At 38.5% G+C, this 19,330-nt stretch overlaps 1 protein-coding gene across 1 annotated transcript in view; it reads left to right on the top strand.

Moving 5' to 3' along the window:
• Window positions 1-19,330, top strand: part of LOC104328993 (sodium channel protein type 3 subunit alpha-like) — an 80,744-nt gene that overhangs the window by 21,615 nt on the left and 39,799 nt on the right. The window contains exons 2-8 of the mRNA XM_075431097.1: window positions 9,748-10,071; window positions 12,334-12,465; window positions 12,828-12,922; window positions 13,820-13,948; window positions 14,584-14,675; window positions 15,541-15,777; window positions 18,514-18,577. Coding sequence (XP_075287212.1) covers window positions 9,799-10,071; window positions 12,334-12,465; window positions 12,828-12,922; window positions 13,820-13,948; window positions 14,584-14,675; window positions 15,541-15,777; window positions 18,514-18,577 — 1,022 coding nt within the window. The 5' untranslated portion in view covers window positions 9,748-9,798. The remainder of the gene's footprint in view (window positions 1-9,747; window positions 10,072-12,333; window positions 12,466-12,827; window positions 12,923-13,819; window positions 13,949-14,583; window positions 14,676-15,540; window positions 15,778-18,513; window positions 18,578-19,330) is intronic.

Below are 19,330 nucleotides of genomic sequence, written 5' to 3'. Positions count from 1 at the left end.
TCTTTTTCAGTGTGTTTTCACTAACTTCTTGTGGTGAAAAACTTACTGGATAGAATGATATACGATAAAGTCCATACGTCTTCTGGATAAAATACATTTTGGATTATCATTTGAGAAATCTGGCAGTTACATCCTAAAGATTTCGTATAGCTACAGTGAGTTTCAGTGGTGTATTCAGTTTTGTAACAGAGTGCAGTTATTGGGTAGTAAGTACTCCATGTGAAGAAAATAAATTTATCCTGTATGATGGTTGCCCTTCCTTCACACTCTTTTTTAGCTAATGAATACAAGGAAAATAAACACTGTGCAAGCACTATGATTATTTGTAAATACATATAGAGTGTATTGTTTCATAGCTTAATCTCTAAGCAGCTACAGTAGGTTATATGTGGTATCCATGGAGATGTTTAATCTTTCTATTTATCTGTGTATCAGTACTCATCACTGGTGAGGCCGCATCTGGAATACTGTGTTCAGTTTTGGGCCCTTCACTACAAGAAAGACGTTGAACTGCTGGAGCATGTCCAGAGAAGGGCAGTGAGGCTGGTGAGGGGTCTAGAGCACAAGTCTTGTGAGGAGCAGCTGAGGGAACTGGGATTGTTCAGTCTAGAGAAGAGAAGGCTGAGGGGAGACCTTATTGCTCTCTACAACTCCCTGAAAGGAAGCTGTAGTGAGGCAGGTGTTGGTCTCTTCTCCCAGGTAACTAGTGATAGGACGAGAGGCAATGGCCTCAAGTTGCGTCAGGGGAGGTTTAGATTAGATATTGGGAAAAATTTCTGTACTGAAAGAGTGGTCAGGCATTGGAACAGGCTGCCCAGGGAAGAGGTGGAGTCACCATCCCTGGAGGTGTTAAAAAAATGTGTAGACGTGGCACTTCAGGACATGGTTTAGTAGGCATGGTGGTGTTGGGTGGATGGTTGGACGTGATGATCTTAAGAGGTCTTTTCCAACCTATGATTCTATGATCTTTTAGGCATGTAAACAAGGAGTTAGATGCCTGCTCATTTAAACCCACAGATAGAAGTAGTATTTTAAAACTTTGATGGTTGTCTTTGCTATGAATTTATAGAGAAGAATTATCCAAACTTATAAAGATAGAGGTAATAATGTAATTAACTTGATGTCATCATCTTTGGTGTCATAAGAGAGACGTGTTTTGGAGCAAAGGTCACCCAGCACGCGTTATCAGTGCTTTGTGTTGGAAAGTACATAAAGTCTTATTTTGCCATAAACTAGTTCAATGACACACAAATACAGCAGCAAATAGAAGGAGAAATCTGAAGAACTGAGGAGGAAAACACCCCAGCACATTGATAATGAAACCTTGCAAGACCGAACACCAGGATTTACAAAAGCAAATCTGTCCCACAAAGTAACATAAACACAAAAAATGCAAAAATAAGTTTCATTGACTGGTATCATTTGGTTGGTTCAGAGAAAAGTTTCACTGAACTCATATTACCAGATGACAATTGAAGAGATGAAAATTTTTGCTGTAAATACATGGAAGTAGGAAGCACCAGTGGCTGACAGGCTGTCAAAGTGAAGAACAGCCTTAGTGCAGGACCAAATCTGATATAAGCATGTCTTTAGATTGTAAAAGGAGTTAACGGGTTGAGGAAGATTTAAATTAGGATAATTGTCCAGAGAGTTGGCTACATGACTTATTTGGACCTAACTAGAAGCAGAGTCTTGAAATGTTGAGAAGTATTTCTGTGGTCTGGAAAAATGTAACAGTAGTCACTTGTGAAAGACAAATGTCATACTTGCTAGAATAAAATTACGTGGATATTGCGTTTCTGACAATGTAGATCATGTTTTTCACTGGTTTTCATTGTGTTGCCAACAATAAAAAACTTTCACGGTTTTGTGTTTGCGTTGACGCTATTCCCGATTTTCTGTTTGATACATCAGTGATTGGATTGCTTGCTTGTGAAAACTGAATTTCCTGGATCTGCACTTGATGAATACATTTTCTGACATAAAAGAAAAAGGAAGATCAGTTTGCTGATTCTAAAAATGGACTAATATTAGAGACATTTTCTTCTTTAAGATCAGCTGTAGCATCCTCTACCATTTAAACATTTTTCTTTCCTGCAATATTAATGTTTTTCAGACCTCTTCTGAGTATAACTGTAAATTTGTACATTGAAATCAGAGGTTGCTGAATTGAAAATAGCTAGTTTGGAATAACTTCGGAAAAGATACGGGTCATGTAAGATGAGTTGCATATAAGAAGTTGAATCCCTAGAACCAAACAGAAATTCAGTCTGTCTTCCATAAGCGTTTGTTTTACTCTTTAAAATTACTTTTATGAGCAATCTATAGAGAAAGAAACAACTTCGAAATGAAGGATGTGGCAAAATCTTTTGTTTAAAATGAGTTGTCCTGCTTAGTCCTATTGTATTGCCACAGTCTCCTGCCAAGAAGTGTCAGGGGTGAAATGTACCATAAGTCTAATTTCTAAGTCTCAGAGCAATTAATAATTCAGAAATGTTTTAGTTCTTATTGATGTTTAGCATTATAACGGGATAAATAGTGTGTGTACTGTTAGCATCTACACAGGAAATTATTTGAGAGCAGAAGGTACAATGCTAGATTTTTAATTGTTGATTAGATCAGATGCTTTCTAGATTAACCCATTTTCCTGAGAACTTTCTGGATTTGTATTATAGCCTGCTTCTTGCCTTGCAATCAATCACAGAATAGTAATATTGAAGTAGCAGGGATAAAATCAGCTTATTTTCTGTAGAAACTGTAACAGTCTGAAGGCTACATCATTGAATAATGACAATATAGTACTTAGTAATGTAAGTCTTATTTTATATAGTAAAATTCAATATCCCTGAAGAAAACCCCATACTCTTTTATATACACACGTGCACAGAAAAGAGCATAGCAAAGAAAAAATGTGTAGGTTTGCTTATGACTCATCAAATTTGATCATTTGCTTAACTGAATTTTGCTGTACGTCTTCACCCTACTGTTGTGGTAGTAGCTGCTTGTTTTTGATTAATTTTCACACGAGAGACATGGTTATTGAGAGTTAGTAATTTCACCTGGCTTCTTTAGTATGCTGAAAACTTTATTCATGTTATTCAAGTGGCACTATGAAATGTACCATAGTACAGAGAACGTTGAACATAATATTGTAAACATTCATTATTGTGTTGTGGAATATAGAGTAGTAAGAGCAGATGTGTTTTTTCTAACTCTGAAAAATATGAAGATAAATATACTGTGTCGGTATAAGAAATGCATTTTCTCTGTCCTGAGGGTTTACTGCTCTATGGCTTGGGTCTAAGCTTGACTGTTATTTCTGTAAATGTTAAAATAAACATTTTGTAGATTCCTATAGAAAATACAAACAATGTGTTCATGCTTTTGTTTTTTTAGTGCAAGCTCAGTAGACTCAAGCTCTAAACTTCAGAATTGTACCTGTACAATAATGTAGGACTAGATTTAATACAACTCGGTGGAGAATGTATTGGAATAGCAAGCTGTTTGTGTCAAATGTAGAAAACAGAGTATTGTTTCTAAAATAACACAAATATGACACTGATGCTTTTCTTTGTATACATATTAAAATATATTCTAAAAGATCATTTAAAAATTATTCTTGCTCATTCAATCATATTTGGTAAGAATATATTAATGTTTACATTAGTATCATGGCATTACTGGCTCGTTCCTGGATCTAGGAGTTTCCCTCTGGCGTTGTGCTACTAGATCGTCAAGCATAGGCAGCAATTGCCTGTAATCTTTCATTTATAACTTGCTCTTTCTGTCCTGCTTGATGGAGAGAGTCTCCATTCAGGCTTACATGCATGATATAGCCATGTTGGATTAGAAGCCTGTTTCACAGAATCACAGAATGCTAGGGGTTGGAAGGGACCTCTGTGGATCATCTAGTCCAACCCCCCCACCCAAAGCAGGATCACCTACAGCAGACTGCACAGGACCTTGTCCAGGTGGGTCTTGAATATCTCCAGAGAAGGAGACTCCACAACCTCCCTGGGCAGCCTGTTCCAGTGCTCAGTCACCCTCAGAGGGAAGAAGTTCTTCCTCATGTTCAGACGGAACTTCCTGTGCTTCAGTGTGTGCCCATTGCCCCTTGTCCTGTCGCTGGGCACCACTGAAAAGAGTTTGGCCCGATTCTCCTGACACCCACCCTTGAGATATTTATAAGCATTTATAAAGTCCCCTCTCAGCCTTCTCTTCTTCAGGCTGAACAAGCCCATCTCCCTCAGCCTCTCCTCATAGGAGAGATGCTCCAGTCCCTTCCTCATCCTCGTAGCCCTCCGCTGGACTCTCTCCAGTAGCTCCTCATCTTTCTTGAAGTGGGGAGCCCAGAACTGGACGGAGTACTCCAGATGGGGCCTCACTAGGGCAGAGTAGAGGGGGAGAAGAAGCTCCCTCGACCTGCTGGCCACACTCCTCCTAATGCATCCCAGGATCCCATTAGCTTTCTTGGCAGCCAGGGCACACTGCTGGCTCATAGTCAACCTGTCGTCCACCAGGACACCCAGGTCCTTCTCCGCACAGCTGCTCTCCAGCAGGTCCGTCCCAAGCCTGTACTGATAGGTGGGATTGTTCCTCCCCAGGTGCAGGACCCTGCACTTGCCCATGTTGTCATCAGGTTCCTCTCTGCCCAACTTTCCAGCCTGTCCAGGTCACACGCTGAATGGCAGCACAGCCTTCTGGTGTGTATCTACCACTCCTCCCAGTTTGGTGTCATCAGCAAACTTGCTGAGGGTACATTCTAACTCTTCATCCAGGTTGTTGATGAAGAAGGTGAACAAGACTGGGCCCAGTACTGACCCCTGAGGGACACCACTAGTTACCAGCCTCCAACTAGACTCAGCGCCGCTGATGACAACCCTCTGAGTTCTGCCATTCAGCCAGTTCTCAATCCACCTCACTGACCACTCATCCAGCCCACACTTCTTGAGCTTCCCTAGGAGGATGTTATGGGAGACACCGTGTCGAATACGACCGTTTCGTAATAGTAAGCTGAGTAAACAGGATTTTGTATGTGTTTTGTTTTTTACTGTTAGTGGATTTTTTTAAATGTGTTTTGGGGGGGGCTGGAAGCTTTCAGAAAGACCTGTGTGGGGTTTTCAGGGAGAGAGAGGTGTCAGTTTTAGTTTCTTCAGGATTCACATTCATTCTTGTTTTCTGATTTGATTTGTTATTACCACTTAGTTCATAATACAGATGCCATCAAGATTGCGGAAGAGGGAGGGAGAACATTTGAGTCATTAACCAATCCATCTGTCTTCATAATTTGTTTTTCACTCCATTTCTTTCTTGGTTAAACTAATTTCCATGAGGTAATAAGTGGCATCATTTTGCTCCACAGTGCTACAGAGTTTATATGTTTGCAGTACTATAAAATAGTCATGGCAAGAAAATATGGTCACTGAACTCAAGATGTGTTTGACAGGCTTGCGGTTTTTTCCAAGCGTGGGCTGTGATTAGGCTGCTAGGGTAAATCATTAATGAAAGAGATTCCTGTTGGATACTGGAAAATACCCTTTTTCTGTTTTATGCTAACACCGAGAGATGTGCTGCAGTCAATGGCTGTGGTGTCTCTAGAGAGAAATACTGGAGTTCATCGCAGCACTAAGGATATCACTTAAGCCTTGCTGAATAAACCAGTGAAATATGAACATGCACGCGGAAAGGTTGGTTTTCATTCTGATAACATCTGTAACAACTCAGACAAACTGCCATAAGGCCGTAGTGGTATTTGGCAAAATGAACAGTCATGAACTTTTAGTTTTACATATTATAGACTTCTAAAGAGTAAATTTAGCCTAAATGCATATACAGACATAAGTTAGTGACATTTTTCAAGTCCATATTTGATAACAAGTAATTTCTGCAGGCATCGTATTCCTCAGCTTCTGAGTCTACGTTCATAAAGTTGACTAGAAAATTATTTCTAAAGTTTTGTAAAGTCTTTCTCCAAATAATGAGAACATCCTCCAAAAGACTAGCTGAACTTTATGGTACATATTTGTCTTATTCTCCGTGAGTGTCTCCCCTTTCTTTTTGTTGACATGTTTGTTTCGGCCTGTTTTGTTTCTGAAGATAGTCATCAAAACATGAAGTTGTGTAAGTATTTCTGAGACTGCCAAGTATGTCTCTGGTTGTTTGTAGGCATGGTGGACTGGTCAGTGGTGTGTAGATGTGCTGAAAAACCTGTATCATATTTAGCCCATAAAGGGCAGCGTGACTGTAATACGGCAGCACCGTGTGTACAGCTCCTGGCTTATGTGTTTTTAAGATAGAAGTTGTTCTAACGACTGTAGATCTTGCTCTCTTGTCTCTTCGGGCTCTGAAAGGTTTTGTGCAACCTTCTAAACATTTTAGATAATAACTGGGTGTGTGTAGACTGATTACATATAGCTGCATATATATTAACTGTAGTTTGCGTTGCTTAATACAGAAAAGACAAATTTTATATAAGTGCAGTCCTCAGAATCTGTTACAACACATACCATATTGGTTAATATAACATATAGGAATGTTTTTTGGGGGGGCAGACCTACTATTTAACTTAATAGTAGTTAAATAGTAGGTAGTTAGTTGCTATCACGTTGGTATAGGAAAAAGCCCCTGCTAGTAAGAACTTTCCTTGACCTAAAAGGATTTAAATAGACATGACTGCTTGCACTAAGAAAATCCTTGTGAATTTTCAGCTTACAAATAAAGAAGCAGACAATACACACCCCACTCCACCCCATTTTATTTCTGAAAAACAGAGTTGTAAGCTAAATAAATGACCTAAGGGTAGCAAATAATACTTGCATTGCTTACTTAAGCTCTTAGGTAAAAATGAAGCTTATGGAGTAGGATCCTGGTGTCCTTCCTGTGAGACAGATCTCTCTCCCTTTTTGCTGGTGCGTGTTCTCTGGGTGTTTAGAGCCACAGATGCCATCCAGCTTCTGAAGGAGAAGTCCCTTTTGAGACACAGCTGGTTCTCAGTCCAAGCATGGCTGTGCAGATCTTCAGGGGCATGGTGCTATAGCTTTGAGAAGGGTTCGCCAGGGAAGACTAAACAACCATCACACTTTTTGTTTAAGAATTGTGAATCTCTTTAAGATAGCACGGATGAAATTATTCATTTTTTAATAAATAAGGGAAGACTTGGCATTCTCGGGCTTTCTGTTCCAGAGCAAAGGCATTTCTGTGTTTTCCTGAAGTGCTTTGTGGCTGACATGAAAAATGCCTGATTTCTTATAGCTATTTATTAGGAAATTTCTCATTTCTTTACTAGCCTGTGCAAAAACCCCTTTTTTGTGTCTTTTATCATGGTAAAGAGTATTTGCTAAGGACTCGGAAGCTGTGTAGTTCAGCTGAAAAAGCAGGGATTTGAGGTCTGTGTATACCCTGGAGTGGTAATTTTGAGGAAGAGGTGGCTTGTGTGTCATTAGGTTGCATGTCCACGAGAATTTAGTTTCTGCTGGAAAATTGTTAAAAAATAGAAAATGTCCTCAAGTAGTGTGAAGTTGACCTAAAAGTTGACCTAGAAGAAGCAGATTTCTGGGATTCGTGGTGTCATTTGTTACTTGACTTCAGAGCTGTTACACTTCATGAAGAAGTACGTCATCATTTCTTTTCCTTCCCAGCACACCCCTGCTATTGAGCTCGCACTGTGATCAGAAAAAGAGGTACCTCCTTAGCCGGCTCTCACCTCCTGGGTAGAACAGGCTCAGGCTGTGGCATTTTTGGTGGCAGGAGCCTACAGCAAATGGAGCAACTCATCTAAATCCGTCTCAAGTTTTCTCCCGCTGGGAGCTGGGCCTTACAGCGCCCTGACCAGTCCCGGCAACATTTCTGTGCTGTGTGTCTGTGGCAGCACCCGTTCCGGTGGGGGAGCGGCGGGGTGGTCGCTGTGAGGAGAGACCGGGGCTGCCCTGTGCCGAACACGGCTGGATGCAGCTGGGCAGGACCCACGCAGGGCGTGGCTGAGCCCTGCAGCCAAAACCATGGCTCCTGTGGGAAAACACATGCAAGAAAGGGCAAACCATCATGTGTGAGGAAAAAAGTGTAAGAAGCAGCCCTGCAAACACTAAGGTCAGTGAAGACGAAGGGGGTCCAGGCACTGGAGCAGAGATTCCCTGGAAGGCTGCGGGGCAGGCTGTGGTGAGGCAAGTATTTCCCCATAGCCCATGGAGGAGCGTGCCGGAGCAGATAGCCACACTGCAACCTGTGGAGGACACAGGTCCTTGAAGGAACTGTGGCACATGGAGAACCCAGGTTGGAGGAACCTCACCCTGAAGCCCTGCAGCCTGTGGAAGGACCCATGCTGGAGCAGGCGACAAATGTGAGGAGGGAGCAGCAGAGATGAGCTGCAGTGGTCTGACCCTAGCCCCCCATTCCCCATCCTCCCCATGCCACTCGGGGAGGGAAGAGGTGTAGGAGTTGAGAATGAAGGAGTGAAGTTGAGCCTGGAAAAAAGAGGCAAGAGGGGGGGAAGTTCTTCTAGATTTTGTCTTTGTTTCTCACCATCCAAATCTATTTTAATTGGCAATAAATTATTTTTCCCCAAGTTGAGTGTGTTTCGCCCGTGACATTAACCGGTAATTGACCTCCCTGTCTTTATCTCAAGGCGTGTGCTTTTTCGCTTCGTTCTCCACCGCTCGGCTTCCTCTGGAGGAGTGGGAGTGTGAGCGCGGCTGGCTGGGAGCCTGGTAGCCGGCCGAGGTTGGCCTACCACAATCTTGTGTTGACAAAGGCTGCAACACTTGCCAATGTCAGCAAGCAGGACTGGATTCTGTTTGTTCATAAAATTGTTTTATTCTGAAGATGTTGCGCCCATGGGTGTTAACTGTGCTCTCACTGTAGAAGATGGTTAAACCTAGAAAGAAGTGATCTATTATTGTTTGTTGTAATTTAATCAGTTTATTATTTTTAGGTCTTTTGAAAATATATCTGGCCTCAGAGAGAGTACTGTAACTTTGGGGAGAGTATGCTGTGTTTTCTGTATAAATCTAAAATGCTTCATCCATCGTAACTTCCTTAATTATGGAGCATAGCACCACCAAAGTTACAATTAAAAATCAGGAAGATGCAAGTCAGGGAACCCAAAAAGGGAGAGACTAAAATTCAGCCCAGTTGCTTTCTGTTTGTGCATTTGGCTTTAAATCTAGAATGCGTATAAGTAGTACCTGAGTAATAGTATAATGTAAATATTAGTTTAGCAAGCATAGTGTAAACCACCAGATGGAGTAGTGTTGCCATCAGAAATAGAGAGTGATAGAAAAGGCGTGTTTTTTCTTTCTACTTCTGTAATAGAAGTTGCAAAATTTTTTAAGGTACTGTGCCGGTTTAGTGTATAAATCCATATGTTAGAAGTTGTAACCATTGACTGCAGTACATAGCTGTGCTAAAACATTTCTTACTGTTTCACAATAATGTGTGTTTATACTTAATGTTTGGGCTAGGGAAAGTGATAATGTTTTTCCTTTTTTCTTGTTGTGAGGTTTGTATTAACCTAAGTTGACAAACTATGCAAATTTAATCTTTTTTTTTCCCCTCCTTTCATTTTTTTCGTTACCTCATAACTTGTATCTGTTACTGCTAGCTAATTTTCCATTAAGTATCTGTTAATTCAAATACTTCTTGCTACAGTGCTTCAGAATCAGAAAAGAAGGAGATGATGCCAGAAGCTTTTATTTGGATTTTTCATTGCTGTTGCCCACTATTTTCTGTTTCTTTTTTCTCATGTTCTCCTAGGATCTTCTTGCACAAGAGCCTAAAAGCATTTAAAGTTTGCAGAATGAAAAGATGGCACAGGCAATGCTTGTACCACCAGGATCTGACTGCTTCGTCTATTTCACCAAAGAATCCCTTGCAGCTATTGAAAAACGTATTGCTGATGAAAAGTCTCGTTGTGACAAAGAAGAGCATAAAGATGATGGTGGTCATGAAGAAAATCACCCAAAGCCAAGTAATGACTTGGAGGCAGGAAAGACACTGCCATTTATTTATGGCGATATTCCTCCAGGAATGGTGTCTGAGCCCCTGGAGGACCTGGATCCATATTATATAAATAAAAAAGTAAGTGTTTTATATGAAGAGTGTAATTAGAACACTCCTGTTGAACTATAAAGTGATAAATACTTTGGTGTGGAGGTAGTCAGAAGCCTTGGTAGAAAGTATTATGGATTATGTGATATCATGTTAATTATTTTGAATACACTATAAATATGACTGTAACTCTTCTGCTTAAGTTGCTTTTTTTTAAAAAAAGAGCTTTTTTTTTTTTCCTGTCTAAATTTTCCTTAAGATGATATTTTGAGTTAGTGGTGTCCTTTAACCTCTTCAAATTTGATTGAATGCTGAAGCATTTGAAAACTTCCTCTCTGTCTGGCAACTCTGTTCCTGGGGCTTCTAGGAAACATAGACAGTATCTGAGATGTAGTTCAGTAGGGTAGCCTTTGTTCAAAGTGCTTGTTTGGTCATCTGCCAAACTGATTGACTGTCAAACATTCCTTGAAATCTCATAATTATTTTACAAAAAATTAAACATTGAACTCTGTTTGACTAGAGAGGAAAGTAAATTAAAAAAAATTATTATCATCACATATTGCCAGCTTCATGTGGTGTGATTTCTGTGGATTGGTAACAGCTTATGTCACTTAGAGATGTGAGTTTGTTATGCTAGAGTTTGCTTCAGGACCACTGCAAGCATTCTGAGCTTTGTGGGGAGGATTTCGTGTTTTTTTGGTCACTTACGTTCTTCCTGGTGATTTTAATCATCAGGATGATTTTAATACCAATTCCCCAGTAAGTAATCACTCCCTGCGCTGCTTCATGAGGAACATGAAGATGGTGCACTGGTAGTGCAATCTGAGATCATATGCCCTCAATAATAGTATGTTACAGGGCAAGGAAGTTCTTGAAAGTCTTTGCATTGTTCCTCTTAGAATCACTTTACATCTGCATGCATGCAAAGTTTTTCCCAGAAATTTTATATATTTTGTATATATGTTTTTGTTTAATGTAGAGGAGGATTTGTGGCTCAGTATCAGGTCAGCAAAACAGTATAAAAATAACATTCATATGAGTAGGCCCATGTTGACTTCTCCCATGGGACTGAGTGTAAAGACTAAAACTGTGTACTTTATGTTTCAATATTGTGTCTATGTTACATGCCTAATATAGACATGAGGACAAAGTCTATATTTATATATATGTACTTTAATGAGTCTCAGTTTCTTTCATAGGTATAGTAGTAACAAATGGAGAAAAGAGCAAGGGTGATGATTTTAGCAAATACAGATGAGAGAAAGATGTTTTTATATAGGCATGAGAAGTGGAATGATGTTCAAAATGAGAGCAAAATGGAGTTTACATTAAAAAGGCAGTACAAAATAAGCAGTGAGTGTTTTTTTTTATTGTGTAAATCAGTAAAATGCTTGTTGAATTAAAGACATAGAACAGGTTCTTGAAATGAAGTACTGGATAACCAACAGATTAGTATCTTGCATGTGAGCGAGTGACCAAAGAGCTATATTATCTCTGTAAGAAGCAACTAAGTTAAAGCAGTGTTTTTTCTAGTACAAAATTTTGAAGACTGATAATCGATGTAGGGCTTTCTTAGTTATTTTGTTTTTTGTTGTTTCCACTTCACAAATGCTACTATCAAAAGATCCGTTTGTTTTACAATGGAATAACATTAGAAAACAGAAGGATTCAGTGTTAAAACCTGCTTAGTTCCAGATATTACACTTTTGGAAGAATAATCATAAGATGTAGATTGAATTAAGATTTCATTGGATGACACTTTCATTGTGTCTTCTAGTCAAAATCAAAAATGGTTGCATAAATGGCACTAGTGATGACTGCACCGGCAATAAAGGCAGTAAAGCTTTTAAAAGCCAAGGATATCGTACCTGAAAAGCAGTTTTAAAGTGCTGAAATGGTTAAATAGTTGCTTGTAAGTGTCCAGCAATGGCTAGTTAGGTGCTTTGTTTTGCACTGACAGGTTTGGTCTGAAGTGCAAGTAATATAGCTGGATTAATCTTAAATGTTAAAAATGACAAATTTTAAATTATATTTTTAATGTAACTGCATTATCTTGGAAAATGCTGAAATGCAGATTTTGTTTAAGGGCACAGAGACAAAGCATGTATGGTGTTCAGTTTTCATTGCTCAAGTGAAAATTCAGAAGCTGATATTTGCTTGTATAATTCTACAGAAAATAAATTTGGCTACTTACATCTGTGTAAGTGCAGCCTCTGCTTATGGCAAGGTTGCTAACACGTATCCTTAATTTCCCATTTCCTATCCTCCCTCCCTCCCTCTTTTTTTTTTTAGACGTTTATAGTATTGAATAAAGGGAAGACAATCTTCAGGTTCAGTGCCACACCTGCCTTGTACCTTTTATCTCCTTTCAATATTATTAGAAGAGTAGCTATTAAGATTTTGGTTCATTCATATCCTTTTCAAGTGGTTTATTAAAATTATTACTGGTCTTTTTAATATTTAGTAGCACTACGGTTTTTTGTTTAGTTTTTAAATGTATTACTATCCTTAATTCTTTCTCTCAAAATGAATCAGAGCTAAGATATGTCTCTTTAACCCTCTGATTCAATTCAGAGGAAGAGATGCATAGCGTGTATACCTAGATTACAGAGTTGGTGGTATAGCCGTCATCATTGTGAAACATTGTTGCGTTATTTATGACATTGGCAGTGATAGTAAACTGGTTTGTATCATATCTGTTGTCAGCATTCTATAGCCTGGTCAATTTCTTGTGTTAAGCATGATGCAAAGTCAGCATTTAAAGTGAGTATGTTCCTTAACTACAGTCAACGTTGTTCAGCATGCTCATTATGCTCACTATTTTGACAAACTGTGTATTTATGACATGGAGTAACCTTCCAGACTGGACAAAGAATGTAGAGTAAGTATACTTAACTTAGCTAATAATTTTTTACTTGGTTTAAAAAAGAAAAGCTAAATTATGAACTAGACCATGTAGTTTTACTTAGTCTTGTGTGTAATACTAGTATTCTCCTTTTTCTAGCCTGGAGTTTGATCTTAGCTGCAACTGAAAGCAGCATAGACCGTCAGGCTTTATGGAGGAAAGAAGCTGTGATATTGTTAACCTTTTTGTCTGAACAAAACTCTGATTAATACTCTCATTCAGAATGTTTGTACAAGTAATGTTTTTATGCGTTCTCCCTCTTGAGCTGTTCCTTTCGCATTTTTATTAAAAACAGAAAAAAAATTGTACGAAGATAAACAAAATAGCTATTCAGCCTGCAGCTACTGCTTTTCAATGTGAAGATGCTTTCTGTAGCCCTTATGAAGCACCTTCATTTTGTGCAAAAAATAATCTAAAAATGGGACACATACTCTCTTTAAAGAAAACACCTCCGCTGAGGATTATTGTGTGACATTCTGAAGTCTACCTGGAAGATGTCCTGGTTAACCATCGAGCAACTTGAGTAAATACTAGGTTTCAGTCACCCATGAATTTCATTTCTGACGTGGCAAACATGCTGAAATTTTTATTTGAGCAAAAATATTTTATTCATGTTAAACATCATTATTATTTGTGCTAAAATTTCAAAATCTTAATGCCAGAAACAGCAAAAATATGTTTCAGATAAAATAAATAAATAAATCCCATTGTCTTGCAGAAGGATTGTGGGGAAACAGTCATAGTTTATGTGAGTTTGTAACTGCTGTTACAGTACATGTACTAATCACTGGTTTTGAGTGATTTTCCTTTATGCCTGTGACATGGTGTCACTGAACGACGATCTCTAACATTTGCTTGGATGTTTTTTTATAGGTACACTTTCACGGGAATTTATACTTTTGAATTTCTGGTAAAAATCCTTGCAAGAGGCTTCTGTATAAATGATTTTACTTGCCTTCGTGACCCCTGGAACTGGCTTGATTTTGTTGTCATTTCCTTTGCGTAAGTATATATTTTTTTTTGAGTAAAATATCAGTTAGAACTTTTTTCAACCTGTAATTATTTGTTTGTGTTATCTTAGCTCATTTAAAATGAATCTTAGTTGAACTGTGTTTCAACTTTTTCCGTTTTAATATTTTACACTAATGTAGCACACAGCAGAATTGGTGGGCTATCCCACAGTACAAAAGAGAAGTTGCCATTGAATAATCAATTTTAATTAGTATTTAAACAATAAGATCAGGGGAAGCTATTTTTCTTTTAATTTGTATTCAGTGGAAATATTTAAGGGTGTGTTTATTTGGGAAAACTTAATTGAAACAGGAAAATATGAATGCAAGTCTTTCATTTAAAGTTGCCACTTCCAAAAAATAGTCTGGATTACAGGTCCTGGTAAGTACTATACACTCTACCTTAATTCTGAATAACTGTGATTTAATCCTACAGGTATGTAACAGAATTTGTAAACCTAGGCAATGTTTCAGCTCTTCGAACTTTCAGAGTATTGAGAGCTTTGAAAACTATTTCTGTAATCCCAGGTAAGAAGTAACTGTGTAAAATGGTAGGCCCTCTACATCACCTCTGTTTAATTCTGTGTGTGCTGTCATTGTGTTTGTGTGTGGAATCCCTCACTACAGATATGTGACAGAGTTTGTGGACATGGGCAATGTCTCAGCGTTGAGAACATTCAGAGTTCTCCGAGCTTTGAAAACAATATCAGTCATTCCAGGTGAGAGCGAGGTTAAACACTGAGGCTGATTGAAATTCCACAGAAGCTGAACTCACATTTTTAACAGAAGTGTCCAGGTTTTAGTCTTAGCTTAAATTTAATTCCTTTTTCTAATTCTCTAAAACACTCAGCCTCGGAGTTTAATACATTCTTGCATGAGCAATTGAATTACATAGCCTGTGTATACTTCCATTTCATGATGTCAAATTTTCTCTCCCATATTAAGGATCCAAATTAACTATCTTTTCATTTTTCTCTTACTAATGTGACTGTTACTATTTACTGAAGACATTTGGGATTGAAAATTTCAGTCTATTGTAAAAGTTGAATCCAAGACAAAGGAATAAGATAATAAAGACTAGCACGGGAATTGCATGGTGTATTTAGTACCTTAAGATGCCTGTCTTCACCAAACCCCACCTCCAGTTGAACAGGATGCAATAGAATGCAGTCATTAAAATTTCTACTAAAATGCAAGCGTGTTCTGTTTTTGTTTGCTGTTATAGAACAAATATATTGTGAGTTGGAATAGAACACTGGCAAAGGTTTGGAGCAAGAGGCATCAAGAAGCAAAAATGAACAATTTTCTTTACATGTAGTTTACATGTATAGAGAGCATGAATAAAAAGTTACTTCTTCGTTTGAAGAGCAAGTGCTTTGGAATGTGTACCATTCATTCCCATTCATATTTTCAAATTCATTTGTCAGGAACTGAGAGATGCATTGGTACCTTTTTCTTTTGGAAAATATTTTGACTTTCTGTGAAGCTGTGCATGATATTTAATAGTGTGTTGGACTAGTTCACATTGCATTTTAGCTTAAGTAAATATTTAATATTATAATAAAAATCTGCCTCTGTTTGCAGGCTTGAAGACCATTGTTGGAGCCTTAGTTCAGTCTGTGAAGAAGCTCTCAGATGTAATGATTTTGACTGTGTTCTGCCTGAGTGTATTTGCACTAATAGGACTGCAGCTGTTCATGGGCAATTTGAAGAATAAATGCTTATTTTGGCCATCAGAAAATTCAACGTCTTTTGAAAAATACCTAGCTCCCTACTTTAATGGTACAGTGTTTGATTGGACAGCATACATTGAGAATGAAAGTAAGAAATACTGTTGTAACTTGCTAAAATTTTTGGGTATAAACAAACACACACACAACATATTTTTTATATTTGTGTAATTTTAAGTGATAGTGCCAGTAAAGTTGTAATACACAATGAACCTTGAGATGTAGTGCAACAACTTTCAATTGCCAGAAATTTGTCTTATGTTTATGTGTGGGTTTGTGCTGGAAGTGGGATTATAGGGTATTGCTCAGTAATTAATTGTAGAAGTAGTGTATTTGAGTAAAAAGTAATTGATAGAATAATGGATGCTGGCTTTCCTCCTCACTGGCCCAAAAGCAGAAGAAAATACAGTTGTTATAGGCAGAGTTTTGATGAGTCATATTTCCTGCCTTACTTAATAATGGACATTAAAGTTCTCTGCTGTTTTCTGTATTTTCAGATTTTTTTTCTATACTTCTGAATTGTTTAAGTTATGGAAATTCTGTGACTGTATTTACGTTTTCTGTGCAATCTATCATTTTAGCTAGTTTATTCGCCTAAGAAGGGATGAGAAAATGGAGTGGCGATAGTGCTTTGTGGGCAATTTTGGCTGATAGTTTATATGCTGTAGCACACTTGTGAATTCTCTCTTCAAATACAGTATGTAGATTTTCTAGTTCCATTTCCCACTAAATAGCAGTCTAGAACTAAAAGACAGAACTAAAATATTCCAGAATGTCGGTTGCTTTCTATGCTACATCAGTTGGCTTTAGGATTCTCCACAGAGTGCTGATGTAGGCGAGGCAGTTCCATGTAGTTGTGTTTGTATTCTTCCTTTCTCCTATAACCTCTTCTTAATCATTTGCATGTGTCGGTTCCATTTTAATTTCTCTGGGCTCAGTTGTGAGTCCTCATAATATTTCTTTGAGTATATCATACGCTCGTCAGCTGTGGCTGAGTGTGACTTTTCTACTACTGACTCTAGTGACTTTTCTTAACATCTGTGCGTTTTCATTTATTAAGGAACAAGGCCAGATTCATTTTTTGAAAGACACACAGATCTTGGATGCACGTGTCGAAGTATTGGCACCTGACATTTAGATCAGTATCTGAACGTTTAGAGTTTTGGCCGGCTCTAAAGATATTATGGAAGTAATAGGATTCTGATTTTTCTAACATTGTAGAAGTGCTGTTCTTAAATGGTAGTATTTTGTCATCACTAGATTTGATTTAAGTGTTCGGTTTAGAATCCTCCTATCTTTGTATATTCTTCATCTCATGGGCGGTTTCTGACTATTTAAATACTACAATTGTGTTTTACCCTGTGAAAACCAAAGCCTTTTGTCAGCTTGAAAAGTATATTGAGGTTATTAATTGAGGATGACAGAAGATTAGTTTAGCTGGGATCTGCTTTTTCCAGATTTCTGTCTCTTTTCAAGATCTCAGTGCCTGGCTATCCTCATGGTGGAAAGTTTCTCCTTATATCCAGTCAGAACCTCTCATTTCCATTTATGCCCATTGTCTGTCATTCTTCTGCCACACATCAGTGAGAAGAACTTGGCTCATGCCCTTGATAATCTCCTTGTACTTACTGGATGATTTCTACCAGCTCTCCCCCCAGCCTTCCCTTCTCGAGGCTGAACAAAGCCAGGTCCCTCAGCCTCCCCTCACAGGGCCAATGTTCCAGCCCCCTCATGACCTTCGTGAGCCTCTGCTGAACTTGCTCCACTTTATCCATGTTTCGCTTGCACTGGGGAGGCCAAACCTGGACGCAATGTTCTAGGTACAGTCTGAGGAGTGCTGAGCTGCAGTGGACAGCACTTCCCTCTCTGTGCCCGCTGGGCTTCTGTTCACGCAGCCCAGGAGGTCATCGCCCTTTGTGGCTGCTGGGGCACACTGCCAGCTCCCCTGCACCTTGCTCTCTGTCCGCTGAGACCCCCAGCGCCTTTTCTGCAGAGCTGCTCCCCAGCCCGTCAGCTCCCAGCCTGCATCCCTGCCAGGGGCTCTTCCTGCCCTGGGGCGCAACTCTGCATTTGTCTCTGCTGCACTTTCCGTGTCTCCTGTCAGCCCGTTCCTCCAGCCTGCCCAGGTCCCTCTGAATGGCGTCTGCCCTCACTCCTATCAACTTCTTCCCCAATTTATCATCTTTCTTCTTTTTTTTTTTGAAGGACAGCACAGTTGCTAATCATTAATAACAAAATATATTCCTTTGTTTCTGATGGCTACCACCTTATAATTAAAAGAAAAATTCTGTAAAGTTGTTTGTAGTACAGCAGCTGTTAGAACATTGTCATTGGAACTTCCATCCTCCTTTTAAATGCTACCTTGGTATTTTCAGTCATAGGATGTACTAGTTAACATTGCTCTGACTTCAAAACTGTTAGCCAGTTCCATTTTAAATAAGATAGTCTTTAATTGTCCGATTACAATCTACCTACTGAAAAAGTGAAGGAGTTTTAAGCTTTGTGATGTCTTTCTCTCATTTATTAAACATCAGAATTTGGAAGGATATTCAGTGTTTGCTATGACTCGAGAAGAGAATACGCAATTTACGTTGTTCTAATCATTGTTCTAGGATTTTATTTTTACATTGTGTTTTTATTTTAGTCTTTAATTTTGCAACTTATGAGTGTGGATGTGCCAGTATTTGAACCCATTATTGGGAAAACACGAATAGGAGATTATGAACGTTCAAACCATGGTAACTTTGAACATACGTTCATCCTCACACAAAAAAAACCAACCACCTCTTTCCATTTATAGTCATGTCGCTTACTATTTTTTCTTCAGGTCATTTCTATCGTGTTGAAGGACAAAAGGATTATCTGCTTTGTGGCAATAGCTCAGATGCAGGGTAAGGTACACTGAAAATTACATACTACCTGTCTAAACAAAATGTAAAAAATATCACTCTAAACTTAAAAAGCCAATTTAGCTACCTAACTTCGCAATCAATAATAAGTAGTAATGGTTCGTAGTAAGTAAACACTTGAATGAGTAAAAAATGTCAAATGACAAAATGCTTCACGGCAAATTTCTTTTAAAAACCCTTATGTAACTAGAAAATTCCATTTCAGCAGGTAGACATTGCATTATTAATGACTTAAGAACGTACTTCTTTATCATGTGTTTCATGCCATTTGTCGTCTCTGAAATAGGCATGGGGCACTGGGACTTATGACCAAGTTTTGGGAAGACGTCTTCAGGATTCTTCTGTCTGTGGACCGCCTGTCTTGCTCTCTGTGACAGTTATTTTTAACAAGATCACAAAATTCTGTATTCTAATGATGTATCAGTCCATCCCTTGGTTTTGGTTGGTTATGTCTTTAAAACAGATATACTTAAATATTTTTTTGGTAAACACTTGGTATATATTTGTAAGTAACTATCAGATAATTTTATAGGTGTGTGTAAATATACATCAAATATACACACACATATATGAAAACAAATCTTTATAGTGTTTTTCTATAGAGGTTTTGGAGGCCGGAACCCCTTTTACCTTTCAAGAATGGAATCATAACTGAAACAGTGTGCCTACAGTTGATATCAAGATTGGATCACTTACTATCAAAACTGATATGCACAATTTCAGGAGATAAAAGTA

Source organism: Opisthocomus hoazin, chromosome 9, assembly GCF_030867145.1.
Source record: "Opisthocomus hoazin isolate bOpiHoa1 chromosome 9, bOpiHoa1.hap1, whole genome shotgun sequence".
Classification (NCBI taxonomy): domain Eukaryota; kingdom Metazoa; phylum Chordata; class Aves; order Opisthocomiformes; family Opisthocomidae; genus Opisthocomus; species Opisthocomus hoazin.
Note: the sequence above shows the minus strand (reverse complement) of the source record. Positions and strands in the feature narration are given on the sequence as shown.